This window comes from Solanum stenotomum, unplaced genomic scaffold, assembly GCF_019186545.1.
Source record: "Solanum stenotomum isolate F172 unplaced genomic scaffold, ASM1918654v1 scaffold17555, whole genome shotgun sequence".
NCBI classification, from domain to species: Eukaryota; Viridiplantae; Streptophyta; class Magnoliopsida; order Solanales; family Solanaceae; genus Solanum; species Solanum stenotomum.
Genome location: NW_026024612.1, coordinates 37,508 through 57,373, shown reverse-complemented (window position 1 = coordinate 57,373; position 19,866 = coordinate 37,508). Strand labels below are relative to the sequence as shown.

Below are 19,866 nucleotides of genomic sequence, written 5' to 3'. Positions count from 1 at the left end.
TTCCTTTTTTTTGAGAAACGTAACAAAAATTCTATATATCCACAGGTATACCACAGTTAAAAGTGTAGTTCCCCTACAAAAGTATTACAACTTACATCTTGTGGTTCAATCTATCCTTACAAAAAGTCTAAAACATCAAACCCCTTAGATATATGCTCAATTCTGGACAGAAAGTAGTCCATCATCTTACTACTTCTATTATTTTATTTTTTTGATAAAGGTAACATTTACTACTTCTATTATCAAAGCACTTTATTGTTATGTAGCCATTGCTGAAATAGGTTTCCACCCTATTGTACTTGACAGACTCCTTAGGGAGAACAAGCATGAGACCCGCTGCATACGGCTTATGCGTGTCCCCCTCACCGGTTATTAATGTCCCGAGATCCGATACAACGAAAGCTTTTCGCTCAACCTTTCAGAGCAATCAACGGAGTGTTTCCTTCTGTAGCGGGGGAAATCCCTTATTCTAAGGAAATCTTTTTGGTAAGAAAGTCTGTCCTAGAAGGAAGCCTGCCCTCAAGAACTCTGGTTAAGTGCCCTCCACTGCAACCGACATAACCTAAAGAAAGAAGGACTTCTATTTGAGCTAATAATTTTTGCTCACACCAAAAATAAAATAGGCTTAAGCAATTTATCTTAAGATTCTGTAAGCTGCTTCATACTCCTTCAAAACACCTCTTATTCCTCTCAGACCAAACTGACCACCAAATACATGCTGGGACAATTTTCCATCTCTCCTCCTTCTGACTTACCATGCCATCCTTGTTCCGGCATCTTAGGACACCTGTTATGCTTCCAGGTTTCACCCATCGGATCCCTTTTAGACATATAAACATCCTCCATAGTTGGTCTGTCCATTTGCAATGCAAAACAAGATGGTTGATTGTCTCATTTTGTTCCCCACACAGAAAACACCTAGAGGCTAATTGATGACCCCTTTTACTTAGGTTTTCCTGTGTCAAGACTGCCTCTTTAGCCAAAAGCCAGGTGAAACAGTCAACTTTGTAAGGAATCTGAATCATCTTTTATTTCTTTCCTAAGTTGGCACACAATCTATTGTATTTATCCATTGCTTACCTGTTGGAATAAGACAACTTCTTCCATCTGATTACACTGCCTATGAAGATTAAATGTTTAGCTGGGTCACTCTAAAGAATGCATGTCTTAGTCTGGATAATCTGAATAGCAAAAGCTTCCTGTTGGTCAACAGATGCTATTTCTACAAGAGCACTCAGGAGACAACCACCTCTTTCTTCAATGCCCATTAGCTTATGACCTCTGGAACATGTCCCTGTGCATCTATCATTTCCCATGTTGGGCTGACTCCTTTTTTTAGGCAAGAGGACCCCTACTGATGTTGACTGATCCGTTGATAGGCTACAAGTAGGCCGTTTGCTATTGCTATAAGGGCTGCTTGCTTTTATACAGCTTGGCTTCGCTATCGCTCGTAATGGCCGATAGTATTCCTGCCATACCTGAACTCCAATTATTTAGAGCTAGAAGCTTCACCAGAAGCAAGCAAGATGAGGTCACTCTGCTTCGTAGACAAGGCTCGTTCTATACTTTACTTTAAAATAAGCTGGGTGATGCCACAAAGCTTGAGAGAAGCTTACATGTTTTGGAGTTCATGGATAGTTGATAAGACCATCAGAAAGGCCTGGAATATGATTCCTGCTGAAATTTCTTGGTGTATTTGGACTGAGAGGAACAAAAGATGTTATGATGGTTCCTCAAGTCCCCTCCACGCTCTTAAAGCCAAATGCTTAGTTAACCCTGTTTGCTGGACAAAGTTGTCCCCAGTATCTAATACTGGAAAGTTGTTGGATTTCATTAGTACTCTAAATTTAGAAGGAATAAATATATAGGGGCCTACAATTCCCTTTTGTATTTTTGCCTAATTGTAATTATACCCCTACTTGATGCTTTCTAATGAAACAACTTCATAAAAAAAGATTTAAAATGGTTTGGAAAAGGTTTTGAATGGTAAATTGGTAACCAATTTTATGTCATTACTGATGTGAAGTAGATCTTTCTGGTACCGGGAAATCTTTCTATACTTCATTTCAGTTCAGCCTCCCAACTTTCAAGGAAAAAAGAACAAGTAAAATAATCCATGGACGGATATGAGTTAATTAGGGGTAGTCTCTTTTCTTAAGGGGTAGTCTCTTTTCTTAATCTTGGTTATTCGATTTTTAATTCTTTTTTATGCTTGTGGTTGCTCATTTAACACTGACAAGGAAATTACGAACAAAAATGTTTTATAGAAGTATGAGTTAAGCTATAAGATGGTAAACTTTTTCTTTCAAGCTTTGGGTCTTTATACATCATTTTCCTTTGTCATTATATTTGAGTAGAAATTTTTAATTACATAAGATGTAGTGGCATGTCGTTTTCTTTTTCTCTTTTTCTTTTTGTCCTTTTAATTTATTCAAAGAGAACTTTTTGTTTAAACATGTATACAAGTCGATTAACAATTTTGGTATCTCACCTCACATGGAATTGCATTCGACCTGATTTATATTAGAGCAACTTGTTTAACGTAATTATCCATTAACCTGTTTTCCTTTCAGATCAATCCACTGCAGTTGCTTTCACTTCTGTTAATGCATTTCCCAGATTACCATCAAATTGGAAGCACTACGATTCTACCACTAATTAAAGCCTATTTTCTGAGTTGTTACTGGAGCGATATGCTTGCAGGACACCAGCAGGAATATTTTGTGTCTTCATCATATTGGAATATGTTCTTAGATTGCATGTCTGTTTTTTAACAAGAGAAATGTGGGTTTCACATGAAATACTCATCACCCAAGCAGCTTTTTACCCATATAAATTAGAACTAAACCCACGTTCAGCCCAAAAATGCAACCCAATCCACCCATTTTCCACCACTAGCTCTAGAACAAAATGGTCATTCAGGACTACACTCGATGGACCTTCTGGTAGATAAAATAAGATTTCAGCAAGCACTTCTAGATACTTGACGGACAATTTTGGTTAAAGAAACATAGTGATACCATGTTAATACTTGCTAGCAAAACCGTAAAGTCACAGGTTGGAAGTCAATTTCTTACAATAGCATAATCTTTTCAATTATGAATGAGCTTTACAGATGTATGAGAAGGGATGGAACACATACATAAAGCCAAGATGTCCTTTTATCAAGAAAGAAAACCATACAAACACAAAGTAAAATAAAACCAGATTCTTGCTAAGATTCATACTGCAACAACCTTTCAAACGTAGCAATACTTTTAGACTAGAAGGCAGAAGCATGGATGGATTTTTTGATAAGGGATTAACAAAAAGACTAGAAGCATGGACAATCATGCTAAATGCACATCTCATCTGGAATACCACTGTTGAATTACATTTTGCATCTCTGTTTAACCAAAGAATCAAGTTATTGCCAGGCAAAACTGCAAAAATATTTTTACCTTCATCATTTTCCAAACCCTCAAAAACAGGTTGATCAATTCAACTAAAGAAGCAAAAACAAGAGAGGGTTTATCAAGTGGAAAGCACCAACCACCTCCAACCTTGAAGATTTGAATCACTAAGGAAACAATGTGAAGGAAGGGGCGCTCTAGACTCCTGGGAAGTGGTATCACTACAGAAGCCATTCATGAGATTGGTCAGCATAGGGAGAGAGGAAGAAGAACTTACCTAAGGTGTTCACTGACCTAGGGAAAGCATACGGAGATGCTTGGAGATTAGAGGTGTAACCGTAGTTTACATTATGGCGAAAGAAATGTATGATGGGGTCAAGACGGAAGTGAGAGCAGTGGGAGGAGATTCAAGCACTTCCAAGCCGTGATGGGACTGCACCAGGGATCAGCTCTTAGCCCGTTTTTATTTGTCGCGGTGATGGATGTACTGACATGACATATCCAAAGGGAGGTGTCATGGTGTATGATATTTGTAGACGACATAATTTTGGCATATGTTTGCTCGGACTCTTTAAAAATGTCATCAGGTGTGTCAGATCCTTCAAAAATAGTACATATCTGAAGGATCTAACACGGGTGCGGCAACATTTTTGGAGAGTCTGAGCAAATTATGTTTTGACAAGACAGGCTGCAAAGTTAATGATTAGCTGGAGGTTTGGAGAGACCCTAGAGTTAAGGTTTAGGTTGAACAAGACTAAGAGTACTTACAGTGCAAGTTCAGTGACGTAACTCCCAACACAAATGTCGTACCCAGGTCATTCCTAAGAGAGTTTCTTGGGTCTATAATCCAAGAAAATCATGATATCAACGAGAATGTTACACATTGTATTGGAGTGGGTGGATGAAATGGAGGCTTGCTTCTGCCTTCTGGTGTTGATGGGTAATTAAATGAGATGAATTTAGACAAGTTTTGAATGTAAACTTTGCAATTAATTGTCTATGTTTCATATGTGTAGGTGTGCAAATTCAAGTGTTAAGCATGTTTAGTGAGAAAGGCCAACAAGAATGCTAAAGAAAGAAAAAAAAGAACAAAATGTACATTTGCTAAGCTATCCGCCCACGCGGTGGTCGTGTGCTCAAGTGTCCAGCGGTGCACCCACGTGGACACATTAAAGCAGCTACTGCCTCTCCGCGCACCGGTCGTGCGCTTGGGTTTCCAGCGGCGCGCCCGCGCGGCGAGGAGGCGTGAAATCATTAAATGAAGGGTGTTTTTGGAATTTCGAAGGAAACCCTATGCTATATGATGTTGGAGCTTTCCCCAACACCAGAGGAAGGCCAGAGAGAGGCGACGACTAGGAGAGGAAGGGGAAGACATGGTACACTACTCGAATCCAAAATGGAAGTTGGGATTCAAAGTTTGATGGCTATGTTTTCTTTTTCTCTTTTGTTCTTAGTAAACTTATTCTCATCCATGGAGTAGATTCTTATAGGGTATTTGACAAACATGTTGTATTGATGAATCTGTTGGGATTTTGATTTTCATTCTTATGCTTGAACTTGTTATGGAAATTGGAATTAAATTGCAACCTGGTTCATTATTTTATTTAATCGAAAGAGGAGTATCTTGGTGAATATTGTTGCATAGTTTGGTTGGATTGAATCAATATATTTTCTCTGAAGTAATCGAAGGAGCTTCTTGATAATTATTGATTAAATCTAAAGGAAAAATAGTCGAAGGACGTTACTTCCTTAAGAACAATCATTAACATGTTTTTGCATATTAGAATCACTTGGGTATAATTGGTTTATTCTTTAACTTGAGATTTACTCGGAAGAAAAATCTAAGGCTTAAAGGATACTCTAATAAGCTATCGAATTCGAGAGAATCGATATAACTTTAGATGTGGTAAATGAATGAATCAAATCCTAACTATCATTATGCACTTGTTAGTCTTGTACCCTATCTTTTAGTATTGATATTAATCTTCATAGTTTACCAATTGATTTTAATTATCATTTAGTCTATAAAAGTGGTTCATAACCACAATCAACTCTTTTCTTTTGATCACCTGAATAATAATTAGCAAGATTTGATTGAATTATTATTTGTACCAATCCCTGTGGAAACGATCTTTATACTATACTATCTTTGACTAGCGAAGCATTAAACTTATAGTGTGTTTGTGCTCGTCAGGTGTCTTGTGTGATAAATTTATAAAGAGGTTGTTATACCAGCTATATTGTATGGAGCGGAGTGTTAGCCGATCCAGAACACGCATGTCCAAAAGATGCAAGCAATGGAAATGAGGATGTTGAGAGATGGATGTGTAGGCATATCAAGAGAGATAGGATCAGGAACAAGAATATTCCGGACGAGGTGGGAGTGTCATCCGTGGCGGATAAGATAAAGGAAGCAAGGTTGAGATGATTCAAACGTGAAAAGGAGATGCACATATGCTCTAGTGAGAAGGTGCAACAGGTTGACTTGGTGGGGCTAAGGAGAGGTAGACCGAAGAATGAATGGAGAGAGGTGATCAAACAGGACATGATACACCCGCAGCTAGTGTTTAGGGGAGTGTGAAGTGGTAAAAAGCGGTAAGGTCTCGCTTCACGCTTTAAGCGAAGTGTGAAGCGAAGCGCTCGCTTCATTGAAGTGAAGCACAATTTAAAAGAAAAAAGACCAAAACAAATAAAGACGAAATATATAAGCAAAAATTCATATTAAAAACTAGAAAAAGGTTCCCCTATAGTTGTCTTGTCACAAAATAGACATACTGACATACAATTGTTGTCTTATTGGTCTTACTAACTTCCTTTCCCATATTTTCATGTCGGGTCAGCCATTTTTAATGGCAGATAAGATTTAAGAAAATAACCAACTATATATCTTTATCACTATTAAGAAAAAATTCAACAGCATTTTAGACATTGTTAAGAAACAAAACAATTCAACAACATATATTTTGATCAGTGTGAGGAAAAAAATTAGCAACCTATAATTTAAATAATCAAAGCTAAACAGGGTAAAGAAAGAAAAAAGAAAAGGTACTGGAAGGAAAGAATACACTGAAACCTTACTATTCTAATTTCTCAATGACAAGGTAAGTCACGCCTCTTTTTATTTTTTAAAATTGATCAATAATTAAGTTAAAAAAAATAAAAGCGTTGTTTTTCTCGAGTTGCCGCTTCTAGTCGCATTGCGCTTCAAGCCCAGAAGCAGATACTTCTTTTCACATGCCTCGCTTCAGCACCCTCGCTTCGCTTCGTTTCGGTTCACCACTTAAAGCGATGAAGCGCTCGCTTTCCTGAACACTACCCTCAGCTTACCGAGGACATGAATCTAGATAGGAAGATATGAAGGTCAAAGATTAAGGTAGAAAGTAAGTAGGTAATCGTGCGTAGTTTACTTCCCTTATTAGTATTATCAGTATTTTTCTCCTACTTATTATTTATTTTTATGACAAGGGAAACACGCAGCCGCTACCCTTTGGGTGCACAGGGCAAAACACCTGCTCCTATGCAATAGCTCGCAAACCACACAGGAGAGGTAACCCGCACTTGACAAGCCATAGTTCAACGAGCTTGACCCAGAAGGCAAACCCCTTGCTTTCATTGGCAAGGGGTTTCGAACTTGAGACCTCCAACAAGGAAGTCCTAAGCCCAAACCTCTGGGTCACCTCGAAGGGTTTCTTCAATTTTATTGTTACTTGTTTTCCTTTACTTCGATTGTTGCATTATTTGTTATTACTACTGTTCTTTTCCCCATTATTTTAACATGGCTTCTTCTTTACTCTTCTTTACTGTATTATCTCTTACCTATTTTTATATGTTTTACGTCAAGGGTCTATCGAACACAGACTCTCTACCTTCACAAGGTGGGTAACATTGCATACACACCACACTCCCCAGACCACCACTTGTGAAATTTCACTGGGTATTTGTTGTTGTTGTAGTTATTGTTGTGTTAAAGAAGCTAAGAAAACACCATAGGTTTCTTTAAAATTTAAAACTGCCTTTTCCAGTAATATATCACAAGGGGACAGCGGAGAACCATACGTCCAGATTAACACCATGCTCTTGTGCCTTGACAGATCAGGCAATTAGAGCAGCAAATGAAGACAAACTATTGCTTCAAGAAACAAAGCCAAGATACCTGAATCTCTGGGTCTGCCACAACATATGGCTTTAGCATTTTATCTCCAAATGCACGAGAAACAGCAAGGACCCCACCTACACGCCATGTACCTGAAGAATAGAGCAGCAGGACATTGTACTGAATTCAACTAACAGGAAAAAGAGGAATTAAGAAATTGTGCATGCATATTTTTGTCTTGTTGAACGGTAATAACTTTCAGTAAGAAACACCAAAGGCATGCAAGCACGAATATGTAGTATTGCTCATATAAGGCACTGACAGGAAAAGAAACCACGTGAAGTATACTGCAATAAACATCTTTATCAATTATATTCCATACACTGAAAAACTCACGTTGCTCCATGATCAAAACAGCAGCATTATATCTCCAATCAACATAAGCACATACCAAACTACAGCCCAAACAAGCACCAAAAGCTTTTTAGCTCCACAAGATAGAAAAATACATCTAAAACTAACACATAAATCAAGTTGATACCCTTTTTCCACTTAATGAAATGATTCTACATTAGTATAAATAACTAATATTTAACTACACATTTGCATAATCTACTAGTAATAAATTTTCCTAGCCCAGGAAGGGATGGATTAGAAGATGGGGTGTTGAAAGGACTAGGTTATCTTACACATCAAATCACATCACACCCTGAAAGTTCAACAATACTTCATGAAGAAACATGGAAAACCTATTGTCACTTTGTGAGCTTCAGATGCAATCTGTGCATGATCTTACTGGAAGAGCCAATAATTTCATAACAAGAATGATAGAGTTTATTCAACCACCAGATTGCAATCAAAGCATATCATAAATACCTAAGTGTAACCTCGCTAACCTTTAGCCCTAGATTGAGGTTATGTTCACAATGGCAGAAAAGCAAATTTTTGTTAAGTCTCATAATATTATGATGAAGGTTGAAATACCTATTTAATGTGATTCTGGAAGATTCTTTAAAAAACTTCTTGGGCCTAGTGAAAATAATACACAAAATAAATATGTATAGCACCTGATAGGAAAACTAAGATAAATTATTTATTAAATTTATAGAAGAACACTGGAATAATACGATTCTTTGGGACTCCGGTAGCATTAATTGGGCCAATCAAGCAGCAATTGATACATACAAAGAAATTGCAACAGGCTTTTACCTGCCCAGATAATGAAACCACCGGCCTGTTCTATCCTTTCACGCTCATCAGATCTGTCAGGCTTGTGATCGATGGACAAAGGAATAGCTGCATTAATTGCAACAGTTATATCTCACAACCAAATAGCTTAAAATGAATAACATCTTTTAAAAATCTAAAATATGCCCAATAATCATTCAACTTGATGAATCACTTCCTAAATTTGATCTAGAAATCTGAGAAATAAATAATTAAGTTTAGACATGTTGAAATTTGAGAAGAAAATAGATTTCCACCACCTAATTTATCAAGATTTAGGTGTTATACTAGGAATAAAGCTCACGTGGCAAGTTCAATGAGAATGATAGTTTTCCTGCTTTCCATTTGTACAAACATTTAGCAAACACAGTTTGCAACGCATGTAAATCGGACACAATAAAGCAGAGAATGAAGATTACTTTTTCTTGTAAGACAATGAATACAAAAGTAAATGGATAAGGTGGACTTTAGAATTGCTGAAAGTTATTCCAACCATCATATTAACAGTTTAAAAAACAAGAGTTATTCCAAGTTTTCAACAGTCCCAAGATATATAACGTCATACCTACTTTCTGGTTAATTTTTAAATGTACAATCAAAACCAAATTTAAAAAATAAAAAATATTTATAGATATTTTCAAAGAAGAACTTGGTTAAGAAAGAAGTTGTTTAACTTCTTCAATTATAAGTGCTCCATACAAGTTGGGTTAGGAGTGTTTTACTTTTAATTTATTCATTCAATGGATTTGTCTTGTTATTTCACTTCCTTTAGTGTTTCAATTCAAAAACTGAAGTAGCTAAATCTCTTATAAGAGATAAGAAAATGGATAGGTCCCTTAAATTTCTTTATTATGTGGTGGTTATTCAGAAATGATATTTAAATATAAAAACGAATATACGTTTTACTCCCTCCATCCCATTTTATGTGACACTATTTGATTTGGCACGGTATTTAAGAAAAAAAGGAAGACTTTTAAAACTTATTGTCAAACAATCCTTAATATTTGTGTGGCTGTAAATAGTATGGTGACATTCTTTTTGGGACGGACTAAAAAGGAAAGGGTGCCACATACAATGGGATGGACGGAGTAGTTAATTTTGTTAAATTTCCATCAATGAGGAAATATTTTTCTTTATTTATCCACTATGTTAGGTCAATAATTTAGTTTGACTTTTAAATCTTTCCATTTAAGTTTCTCTCTGGGAAGATTTACACAATAAGGTGGTTACTTAATTCTATTATCATTAAAGGAATTATAACTTAAACTCTCAGTGATATTTTTATCATAGCTTATTTACTCTTGCATTTGTTTTTTCTTCAAAACTGTTTTGGAAAAACGATTCTTTTTTTTCCTAAGTCGAGGGTCTATTGAAACAGCCTCTTCTACTCCACAAAGGTAGGAGTAAGGTATGTATACACCCACCACAAAGGTATGTTGTTGAATTATAAATGTAATCTTTTAGTTTCACTTGTTTTCTTCATGGATAGTAATACCACTAAATTTTCTTAATTAACTCCTAGATTGCAAAGAATCGCGGGAAGACATAGATCACCTATTCTTACATTGTCGGGTAGCATCTTTGTTATGGGGGGAGTTGATTAAACGGTTTGGTTTTGAGTGGGTAATGTCGAGAACTATGAAAGAAACAATGTTTAGATAGGGTCATAGAAAGGCAGAGGAGGAGATGCAGGTAGAAGTGTGCAAAAACCAAGCTGACCGATAAATCGAACCGAAAAAGTGTTATTGGTCTATTGCTATTGGGTTAACGGGTTTATAATGGTTTTATAAAAAAATATTATTGGATTATCTGTTCGGTTTTGGTTTTCAATATTGGGTTATTGGGTAAATCGATAACCCATTAAGACTGCAGTAGTTTACTACTTTACTTGAAACAATGTTTAGCTAGGCTCATAGAAAGGCGGAGGAGGGTAGGGGTGTGCAAAAACCGAACCGACTGATAAATCGAATCGAAAAAAGTATTATTGGTGTATTGCTATTGGATTATTGGGTTAATGATTTTATACAAAAATATTATTGAGTTATCGGTAGATTTTGATTTTCAATATTGGGTTATTGGGTAAATCGATAACCCATTAAGACTGTAGTAATTTACTATTTTACCCGTATATAAACATTAAATATTAATCTCAATACCTTACTAGATACTGTCTTTGTCTTTTAGCCTTAAATTCACACTTCACAGTGACTTTGAGGTCACAACTTCACATTATTCAAAACGTCAAAACCTAAAGTAAGAATCTTATTTCTTAATTTCTCTTTGTATTACACTAGTATAGTTCTTTTCACCTTAGTTATTATTTTTTTACGACCATTTGTAAAGTTATAATTATTGTCTTGTCGTGTCAAATTGTTGGAAAATCATATAGTTGCTTTATAAGCATTTTCTTATTGATTAAACCGAAAACCGAACCGTTAAAGACCAAAACCGATAAACCAAAAATCGATAAAAATATCTTATTGGTTTGGTTATTGGTTTAGCATATTTAAAAACCGAAAATCGAATCAATAATATGTAAAACCAAACTAAACTGACTGATGCACACCCCTAGATGCAGGGCATGTGAAGTTACCCCTTTAGCACAGATGTGAACCATATGGAGAGAGGGGAATAGGAGAGCTTTTGATGTAATAGAGAAAAATTCTACCCTTGAGAACTAGCCTCGTTTCCCTTATTTCTCTTTGGTGCACCCGTGAGGTTACTTTTTGTGTAGATGATTGGGTGTCATTCATAGAAAATCATATATTTTTTGTAAGATTTTATACTTTTTGTATACGAGCTAGTTAATGCTCTTTTGTTAATAATATTCCTACTTCATCTTTAAAAAACTCTTAAATTGCATAATGATTTCTTCTTAATTTGCAAATCTAATTTAATCATAAATACCTCCTCCATTTCAAATGGAATAACCCATTTCCTTTTTGGTCGGTACAAAAATGAATTATAAAGTACATTTCCTTCTCAATTCATGAGGTGAAAGATAGGAACTTCCCTTAAATGTCCCAAATTATTTCACCATTAACTTTCCAAGGATGAAATTAGGTGAGCTTTGACTAATATGTAAAATGTGTTCTGTCGTATTGCGGTGTTGCAACTTGTAGTTCTTCATTACTTTTCATGTAAGTGCCCAATATCTTAAGAAGAATGAATTAATCTTAATATTAACACCAAAATTGATCAAATTAATCCTCAATAAGCGAAAAGGGCCAAAACAAACTAGGATGGATGGACTTTTATCTTTAATTTAACAACTACTATCTAATTGTGATTTAATTTTTTACACATGGCTTTACTTATAACGAAGACACCAGGAAAAATATTTCAATATCGGGTATTTGAGCTCCATCTATCGAACAGGATATATATGAGTCATTTGTGTAACGATAGGGGTAGATATAGGCCATTTTTTAAGGGAGGATAAATTTGCTCCAAATAGTATAATTCATGGGTATATTTGGACCTTTTCCCAATCTATATTCTTAATTATGCTTTCCTAAGAAGTTGTCTCTCTTCTTACGGAATATCATACCGATAACTTACCCATACCTGGTGTTACTTCATCAAAAAAAACATAACCCCACCCGGTGTTTACATCAAACCATGTGATTTGTCATAGTTCCACTCCATAAATATGGAAGGTTTTAAAAGGATAATATGTCGGAAACAGCCTCTCTACCTCCACGAGGTAGTTGTAAGGTCTGCGTACATTCTACCCTCCCAATACCTCACTTGTGAGATTTCACTGGGGATGTTGTTGTTGTTGTTAAAGGGATAATAGGGGGGTGGAAAACCCAAACACTAAATGGTAAAGGCTGCCAACGGTAAGATTTTATTAGATAGTATACATAAGAAACATCCTATCATTTCTAGTCTTCTTTTTCTTTTTAAATGAGTAAAGAACGTATATATTCATAAGATTAACCCATATACAAAAATTATAAAACACCCCGCAGATCCCTTCATTATCTTATTCCGAATGAAAAACAGGGCAAGCTATGAGAAGATCCTTCATTTGGCAAGGGAACAAAGAGAAGAAAGGCTACAACCTGGTGAAATGGGAGACACTCACTTTGAGCAGAAAACAAGGTGGCCTTGGCATGATAAATCTTAGCATCCAGAATAATTGCTTGCTACAAAAATGGCTATGGAGATTTTGTACTGAAGATGGAGCCCTATGGAGAAGATTCATAGCAGGGAAATATGGCTTGTTTAGCCAATGGACCACTAAGGAGGTGATGGGGTCGTTTGGCTGCTGTGTGTGGAAGAGCATCAGAAGGTTGTGGCCACAGTTCAATAACAATATTTATATTAGTGTGGGCAATGGTCTGAAAACAGATTTCTGGAATGAAATCTGGAAAGGGGATGATAGCCTGAGGAACTTATTCCCAAACCTCTACACCTTGAGCTTACAAAGATCTGCTACTGTTGCTCAAGTATGGAGCCAACAAGGGTGGAACTTAGTGTTCAGGAGGGCTTTGAATGACTGGGAAATTGAGGATGTGGCCAAGCTACTAGAGGTGCTAAACACCCCTCCAGCCATATCTCAAAGAAAGGATAAACCAATTTGGAAGTTACATAGCAAAGGAATGTTCACAGTCAAATCATGCTACTGGAGGATAAATGTCAATCAGTCAGTGACTAAAAAATGGCCTTGGAAGCTAGTGTGGAAGACAAGAAGCCCATTAAAAGTAGCATGTTTTGTTTGGTTGGTCATAAGAAAAATTTGCCTTACACATGAGGCATTACAAAAAAGGGGGATGCAGTTTTGCTCAAGATGCTTTATGTGTGAGCAGAAAGCAGAAGTAAATAATCATTTGTTCATTCACTGTAAAGCAGCTTCAAAACTGTGGAATATATTTTTGTGTATACTAGGGGTTAGCTGGGTGATGCCAAAGACAACCATGGAGCTCCTTAATAGCTGGACAAGAATTGGCAACAGAGGGAAAAGTGAAGATTGGTGGAAGACTATTCCAGCCTGTATATGGTGGACTCTGTGGAAAGAAAGGAATGCTAGGTGTTTTGAAGGACAAAATGATAGTTTTCAGAAGATAGAAATGAAATGCTTAAGTCTTTTATTTTTTTGGTGTAAGCAAGAGTTGGTAGGGGAAAGCATAGAGATGGTCGATTTTAAAGGAAACTTGTAATTCCATATGGCTTTTTGAGGGTGTGCCCACCACCCTGTGGGATGTAAGTTTCCAATTCATCATCCCTTGGATGATGAATTTTTTGTGAATACAAAGTTACCCTTATCTCAAAAAAAAAACAGGGCAAGCTTTTCAGTTTTCACAGATTAATATTGTTAGAGCTCTTGTGAGAACCTACAAATAAAAGACTGTAATAAAATTTTAACATTGACAAATGACCTTGGAGACAAATACGATTAAGGTCAGTCAATACAAAAACATGCTTCGTCGGTAAAAAATCTTAAATTATAAGTCACATTCCTTTGTTGCAAAAGTCTCAAAGTTAACATCTTCCAAGGGGAAATTTGTTCTGCCTGGCTATGGCCAAAGCAAAACAAAAGACAACATAATAAGCTTTCCAAATTATTGAATAAATCATTCCACAAACAATCAGAGTAAAGGATATAAACAATACATGATATAGACAGCTGATGAATGTGATCCTAATGATCAGTTCATTTACAACGCATAGCGGAAGCAACTAGCCAGACAAATTTACGGTAGTGGTTACTATGATTGTAAGAATGCTTAACATAAATTGTGATAAGCTAGCATTGAGTAGCAAAGTTGTTTTAAGTGTCTGAATTTGTTTGAGGTTCTTAATTGCTTGGAAGGTTTGAAATGTGCTCTGTTATTTCTTATTTTGTTTGTTCAGGTATATATACCTTTTTACACGTTTTTAATAGATTAGTGAACTTCCATTGATATGAGAATGTGGAAAGTTCTAGAAATTACAAAAAGTAGTTCCAGAATCACAATTTCGTACAGACCAAAGAATACGTCTCACATATATCCGATGTAAACTATTCAGACTAAACCTAATGAAACACTCCCTCTGTCCCTGTGAGCTTTACGCCTTTACCCACTTTTTCTGATGTACTTCCCTTATAAAAAGTTTGTTTACCTATAACAAAGATAATCCACAAAAAAACTAATGGACCTTGAGATAGACCAAAGTCGTGTTTGTGAAAACTTTGGATATAGTAAATAGTCAACAAGCAACAAACCTGAACCATCTCTACAAGCCACAACTCTAGAGTCCCCCACATTTGCGACAAGCAATTTATCACCTAAAAGAACAGCAGTTGACGCTGTTGAACCGGCATCTTTTTGCTGGCCTTTTTCTTCATTAAGGTAATCGGCATCAGTCTGTTTAAATGCTTCAACTGCACTCAAGAGCTTTTCCAATTAAATGATACAGAAGAGAGAAGATACAATGAAACTAGAAATTACAAAGAGGTCTGCTTTGGTTCATACCTATAGCTGACTTCGTATCTTTGATAAAATCAGGATGACTACTCAAATTCTTAAAGAGGTTGTTCTTTAAGTATTCTGCTGTTCTTGAACCACCATGACCTAACACCAAGCAGAGTATAAGGGATAAACAATCCTCTAGGTTGCAAAGAAAGTCAATTCATGAGCACCAAAAAAAAAAGTCTCTTCGTGAGTAAATTTCGTATCTACAACAACTAAAATGATATTTAAACAAGAATAACACTCTGAAAGTAGAAAATGCCCATCCTTCTAAGTTCCTATCATATGTTGGAAGAGCTCAGCTCATTAAGAGTGTCATTTTATCAATGATCATTCTGGGCACAAATGTTTATACTCCCTAAGAAGATAGAGAACATATGTAAAAGATATCTGAAAACTGGAAAAGCTAAATTTCTATGAAGCCACCAGTGGCATGGGAAAATCTCTGTCAACCTCAATTAGCTGGAGACTTGAACATTATCAACATCATGATCTGGAATAGAGCTGCAATATGTAAACTCCTATGCAATATTTGCAAAAGGAAGGACAACCTAGGGATAAAATGGATGCACATCTACTATGGAAAAGTGAGAACTATTTGGCAAATTGAATTAAAACAGGCTGCATGGATGACTAGGAAGATACTCAAATCCACAAAATATAATTTTTTTTGAGATGGTAAATAATTTTATTAACATTTAGGGGGAAAGTTGCACATTTACTGAACTCATGCAAACGGATAGCATATCTATTCAAGCAATATACAGAAATTTACAAGGCACCTTCCAAGAAGTAGACTGGGCAAGATTGGTATGTAACAACTGAGGTTCTCCAAAATGGATATTTATACTAAGACTGGCAATACTGGAGGGCTGGCTACTAAAGACAGACTTGTAAAGTGGGAAATAAATGTTAGCCTCCAATGTCCCCTATGTAATGAAGCTGAAAGTATCCATCACTTGCTCTTCCAATGTCCTGAAATTTCTAGTATATGGTTAAAATTGTTACGTTGGCAAAAAGTGCAAAGAGATATTATGGATGGCAAGAGGAGATAAGGTGGCTGTAAACTATTATAAAGGACAGAGTAGCCAAGAAGAAATCTTTAAGACGAAATTGGCTGCAGCAGTATACTATGTATGGAAAGAAAGGAATCACGGGGTGTTTCAGAATAAAAGAAGAATAACAGCAGCAACAGTTAGACAGATGTCCAGAAGTCTTCCATAGTACCTAGGATATTGCAAGATCTAAACTACTACCCTAGATGTATAAGCAATGAATAGTACTAAGTACTGAGTTGGTGATGAGAAGTAGCTTAGCAAAAGATTGGGGCATGCATGTCCAATCTTGAATCTTTTCTTTTTTTTGTTTGAGTTGTAATTTTCCGAGTTGGTAGTAATACTTTAATTACCAAAAAAAAACGTCATCCTGACAAGATATGCAAGAAACGCTAGGAAATACCATCAAAAACACCAAAAAATGCCACCATTTGACCATCAACTTCTGATATGCTTGTCTCATAGTAGTCCTCCATGGAGGCCCGTTTCCCCTTAAAAGTAGCATATCCATAGCTGAATTTAGCATTTTTGTTTCCAGTCAGAAAGCTTCAACAAAAGAAAAAAAAATCAGTTGGTTTCTTATAAAAATTCATCCCCAAACATATCTTTAGAAATGAATAGGATTACATTAATTATTTCTCCCCACTATGAAGATACAGTCGTATTAAAAATAAAAACATCTGAACAAAAGAAATGCATTTATCAGTTTAAATATGGATGTAAATATCCACAACCAAAAACAGCAACCATGCTGAAATTCAAGACTTAACCCACCCAGTGACCAACTCTTAAGCTACACAAGGTACCCCACAGTAGAGTATATTTTGCAGTTTTCATACCATCTGGATGTGTTGAGAAACATAAGCATCACATAGAACAAGGATGACCAGAGGCAGAGCCAGGATTTTTAGCTTATAAGTACGGTAACAATTTCTTTTTGCTTACTAGGTTCTCAATAGATTGTTTGTACATATTAAATGAAATTTCAACACATAAATGATTTGATGCCAAAGTTACTGGGTCCCGCCAAGCCCATAGAGGAAATTAGGTTGCGAGGTGAGTAACTATATTCAACAATCATTTGCCAACATCGTCCTACACTGGCTCCGCCCCTGCAAGGGTCTTCATATAATGTGTGAGACTGTAATATTAGAAGAGCCTCTAAACCCTTCCATGAAGCCATTGATCCATTTTATATATGCTGCCATTTTAAGAATCCTACTTTATTTGGTCCTTGTTCACTTCGGCATCGATTAGCACAAGATTATAAAACTAAACAGTGGAATTATATTTTGAAACAGTACAAAAAGATGTCATGAAGATTGTGAGATTAGCCATCCCAAGGTTGGAAACTCTTCATTAGACATTGTTGGGCATATATGGAGATTTTCAGTAGAAGAACAGGTCACGTGCAGTAAGGTGATTCTGCTGAAATATGGCATCAGTTTGCCATTATAGTTGATTCACTGAAAAGGCCCTTATAGAATGAGTTTGTGGAGAGGGATAATGAAATGAAATAAGATAAAACTCTTTTGAGTGCATTGGTTCCTAGGTTTGAAGGGGGGATAGAACATATTTCTTGTTGTGTATGGTGTGTGATAAAGCTTGAAATGTAAATTCACCAACTAATTCACATTTTCCAACAAGTTGGCCCGAAAACTACCACCATTAGCCCAAAAAAAGACTCTTTTGAGTTCATTGGTTCCTAGGTTTGAAGGGATATAGCAGGGGCGGATCTACGTAAGTCCAAAGGGTGTCACGTGACATTGCTTCGTCGGAAAAATTTAGTAAATATACATACATAATTAAAGGAAAAAGGAGAAAGACCGAATATGTTATATACAATGACACTCCTTGACACAAACATACACTTAGCTTAGCTGGTCAGGCGCCTTAGTTCTAAGGTATAGGTCGTGTGTTTGTCATTTTTTTTTATACATTTCAAGTTCTTCTTTCACCCTTCTTATAGGCTTATCTTTTATGGGTTTCTTTTCTTTCACCTTCTTTCTAAGCAATAAAATTAATTAAAAACAATTTATGAAACATTTAATATTATTAATTTTAAAAAGTTATTTTGAATACATTTCAAAATAAAAAAACTCGTGAATTTTTTTTATAATTTTTGAAAGTATTTCTTTTTAGAAAATGTATAGTAGTGAGCCTGAATTGTATTTTATTCATATTTTGTTCTTTTTTTTTTTTCAAAAAAGTATGACGTCACATTATTTTATTTATTGTTTTTCATTTTAAAAAGTGATACCCCTCACAAAAATCTTGTGTACGCCATTGGGATATAGAACATATTTCTGGATCATGTATGGTGTGGTAATAATACCTTTAAATGTAAACTCACCTACTAATTCACATTTCCCGACAAGTTGGCCCGGACACAACCATCATTAGCCAAAAAAAAAAAGTTCCCAGCTCATTCACATTTGATAAGCGCATGAAGATCACAGTAGCTGAGGTTTTAAGGCTGAATGCGACCAATCAGAAGAATTGATCCTAATGAGATTATGTGATATGGAGTTACTTTGATATGGAAAAGGCTCGTAATTGAAGTACATCTCTGTTACATCTTGTTACCACTTGTTTAGTTAGGAAATCATAATCTCATGTGGAAATCTCTTATCGAATGCGCCAAAAGAAGAGATATCCGTCACATGTTGTGCTACATTGGGAGCCTCTCTTAATGGTAGATAATTTATGAGTAGATGCATCATCAAAAATATTTTTTATCAGGAACATGCATCATCACGAATTGGAGTTGTATGTCTATCAAACATGGGGAGGATGTGAATCATCTCTTGCTGCATCTTTGGAACTGTGGTCTTTGAATTTTGTAACTTTCAACAACCAATAGGTACTTCCCAAAAAAGTTGCAGGAACAACAGAAAGCTAGAGGTTGAACAAAGTGAATGTGAAGAAAAAGAAGATTAGGATGACGTCTCCTTTTGCAGTTTTGGGGTTTCCTCATTCCTGGAGGGTACAGAGACCATTGCTTAGTGCTCTCTTTAATTCTAGCAAATTGTGCAAGATTTTTGGGATGCCTCTTTTATATGCTCATATTACACGTTTGTAAATACTACCCATCTTTGTAAAACAAAGACTACTTTGGGAAAAAATTGTAAGAAAACCTTTTATTAGACCATGATTTCAAGTAGAAATAGCAACTGCGGACTGTCATTCTCATTTCTAATGCTAGAAGAAAGAATCAAATCAAATTGATCATTTCTCGAATCATAAACATTGGTAACAACTAACAGTTAATAAATTCAGCAGGAAACAATAAAATTAAGCAAGAGACCAATAATGCAGTTACCTAATACCGCCGCCACTAAAGAGCGCACTGGGATCAATAGACGGCGTCTGTTTCACCTGCGTCAGAGACGGCGGCTGTTTCACCAGCGGCAGGGACGGCGGCTGTTTAATCTGCGGCAGGGACGGCGTCGGAGCAGTGGACTCTCTTGGTGGTTGCTGTGACGGTTCGGGTGCCGGCGCCGGCGCAGGTTTCTCCATAGACGGGGGAGAAAGTTCTGGAAGGTTGCGATCGGATTGTTCCTTGTCAACGTTCATCGCGGTCGCCGCATTCGGTTTTTTACTTTTTCATATGTGCGAAAAAAAGGATCAGATTGTTAGAT

General features: G+C 36.2%; 1 protein-coding gene across 1 annotated transcript in view; it reads right to left on the bottom strand.

The window, feature by feature from the left end:
- LOC125850534 (probable protein phosphatase 2C 11) overlaps nucleotides 1–19,866 on the bottom strand; it is a 27,298-nt gene extending 7,432 nt beyond the window's left edge. Inside the window, exons 1-6 of the mRNA XM_049530394.1 lie at nucleotides 19,548–19,866; nucleotides 16,629–16,771; nucleotides 15,174–15,272; nucleotides 14,924–15,082; nucleotides 8,695–8,781; nucleotides 7,546–7,637 (exon numbers count right to left, since the gene is read on the bottom strand). Coding sequence (XP_049386351.1) covers nucleotides 7,546–7,637; nucleotides 8,695–8,781; nucleotides 14,924–15,082; nucleotides 15,174–15,272; nucleotides 16,629–16,771; nucleotides 19,548–19,801 — 834 coding nt within the window. The 5' untranslated portion in view covers nucleotides 19,802–19,866. The remainder of the gene's footprint in view (nucleotides 1–7,545; nucleotides 7,638–8,694; nucleotides 8,782–14,923; nucleotides 15,083–15,173; nucleotides 15,273–16,628; nucleotides 16,772–19,547) is intronic.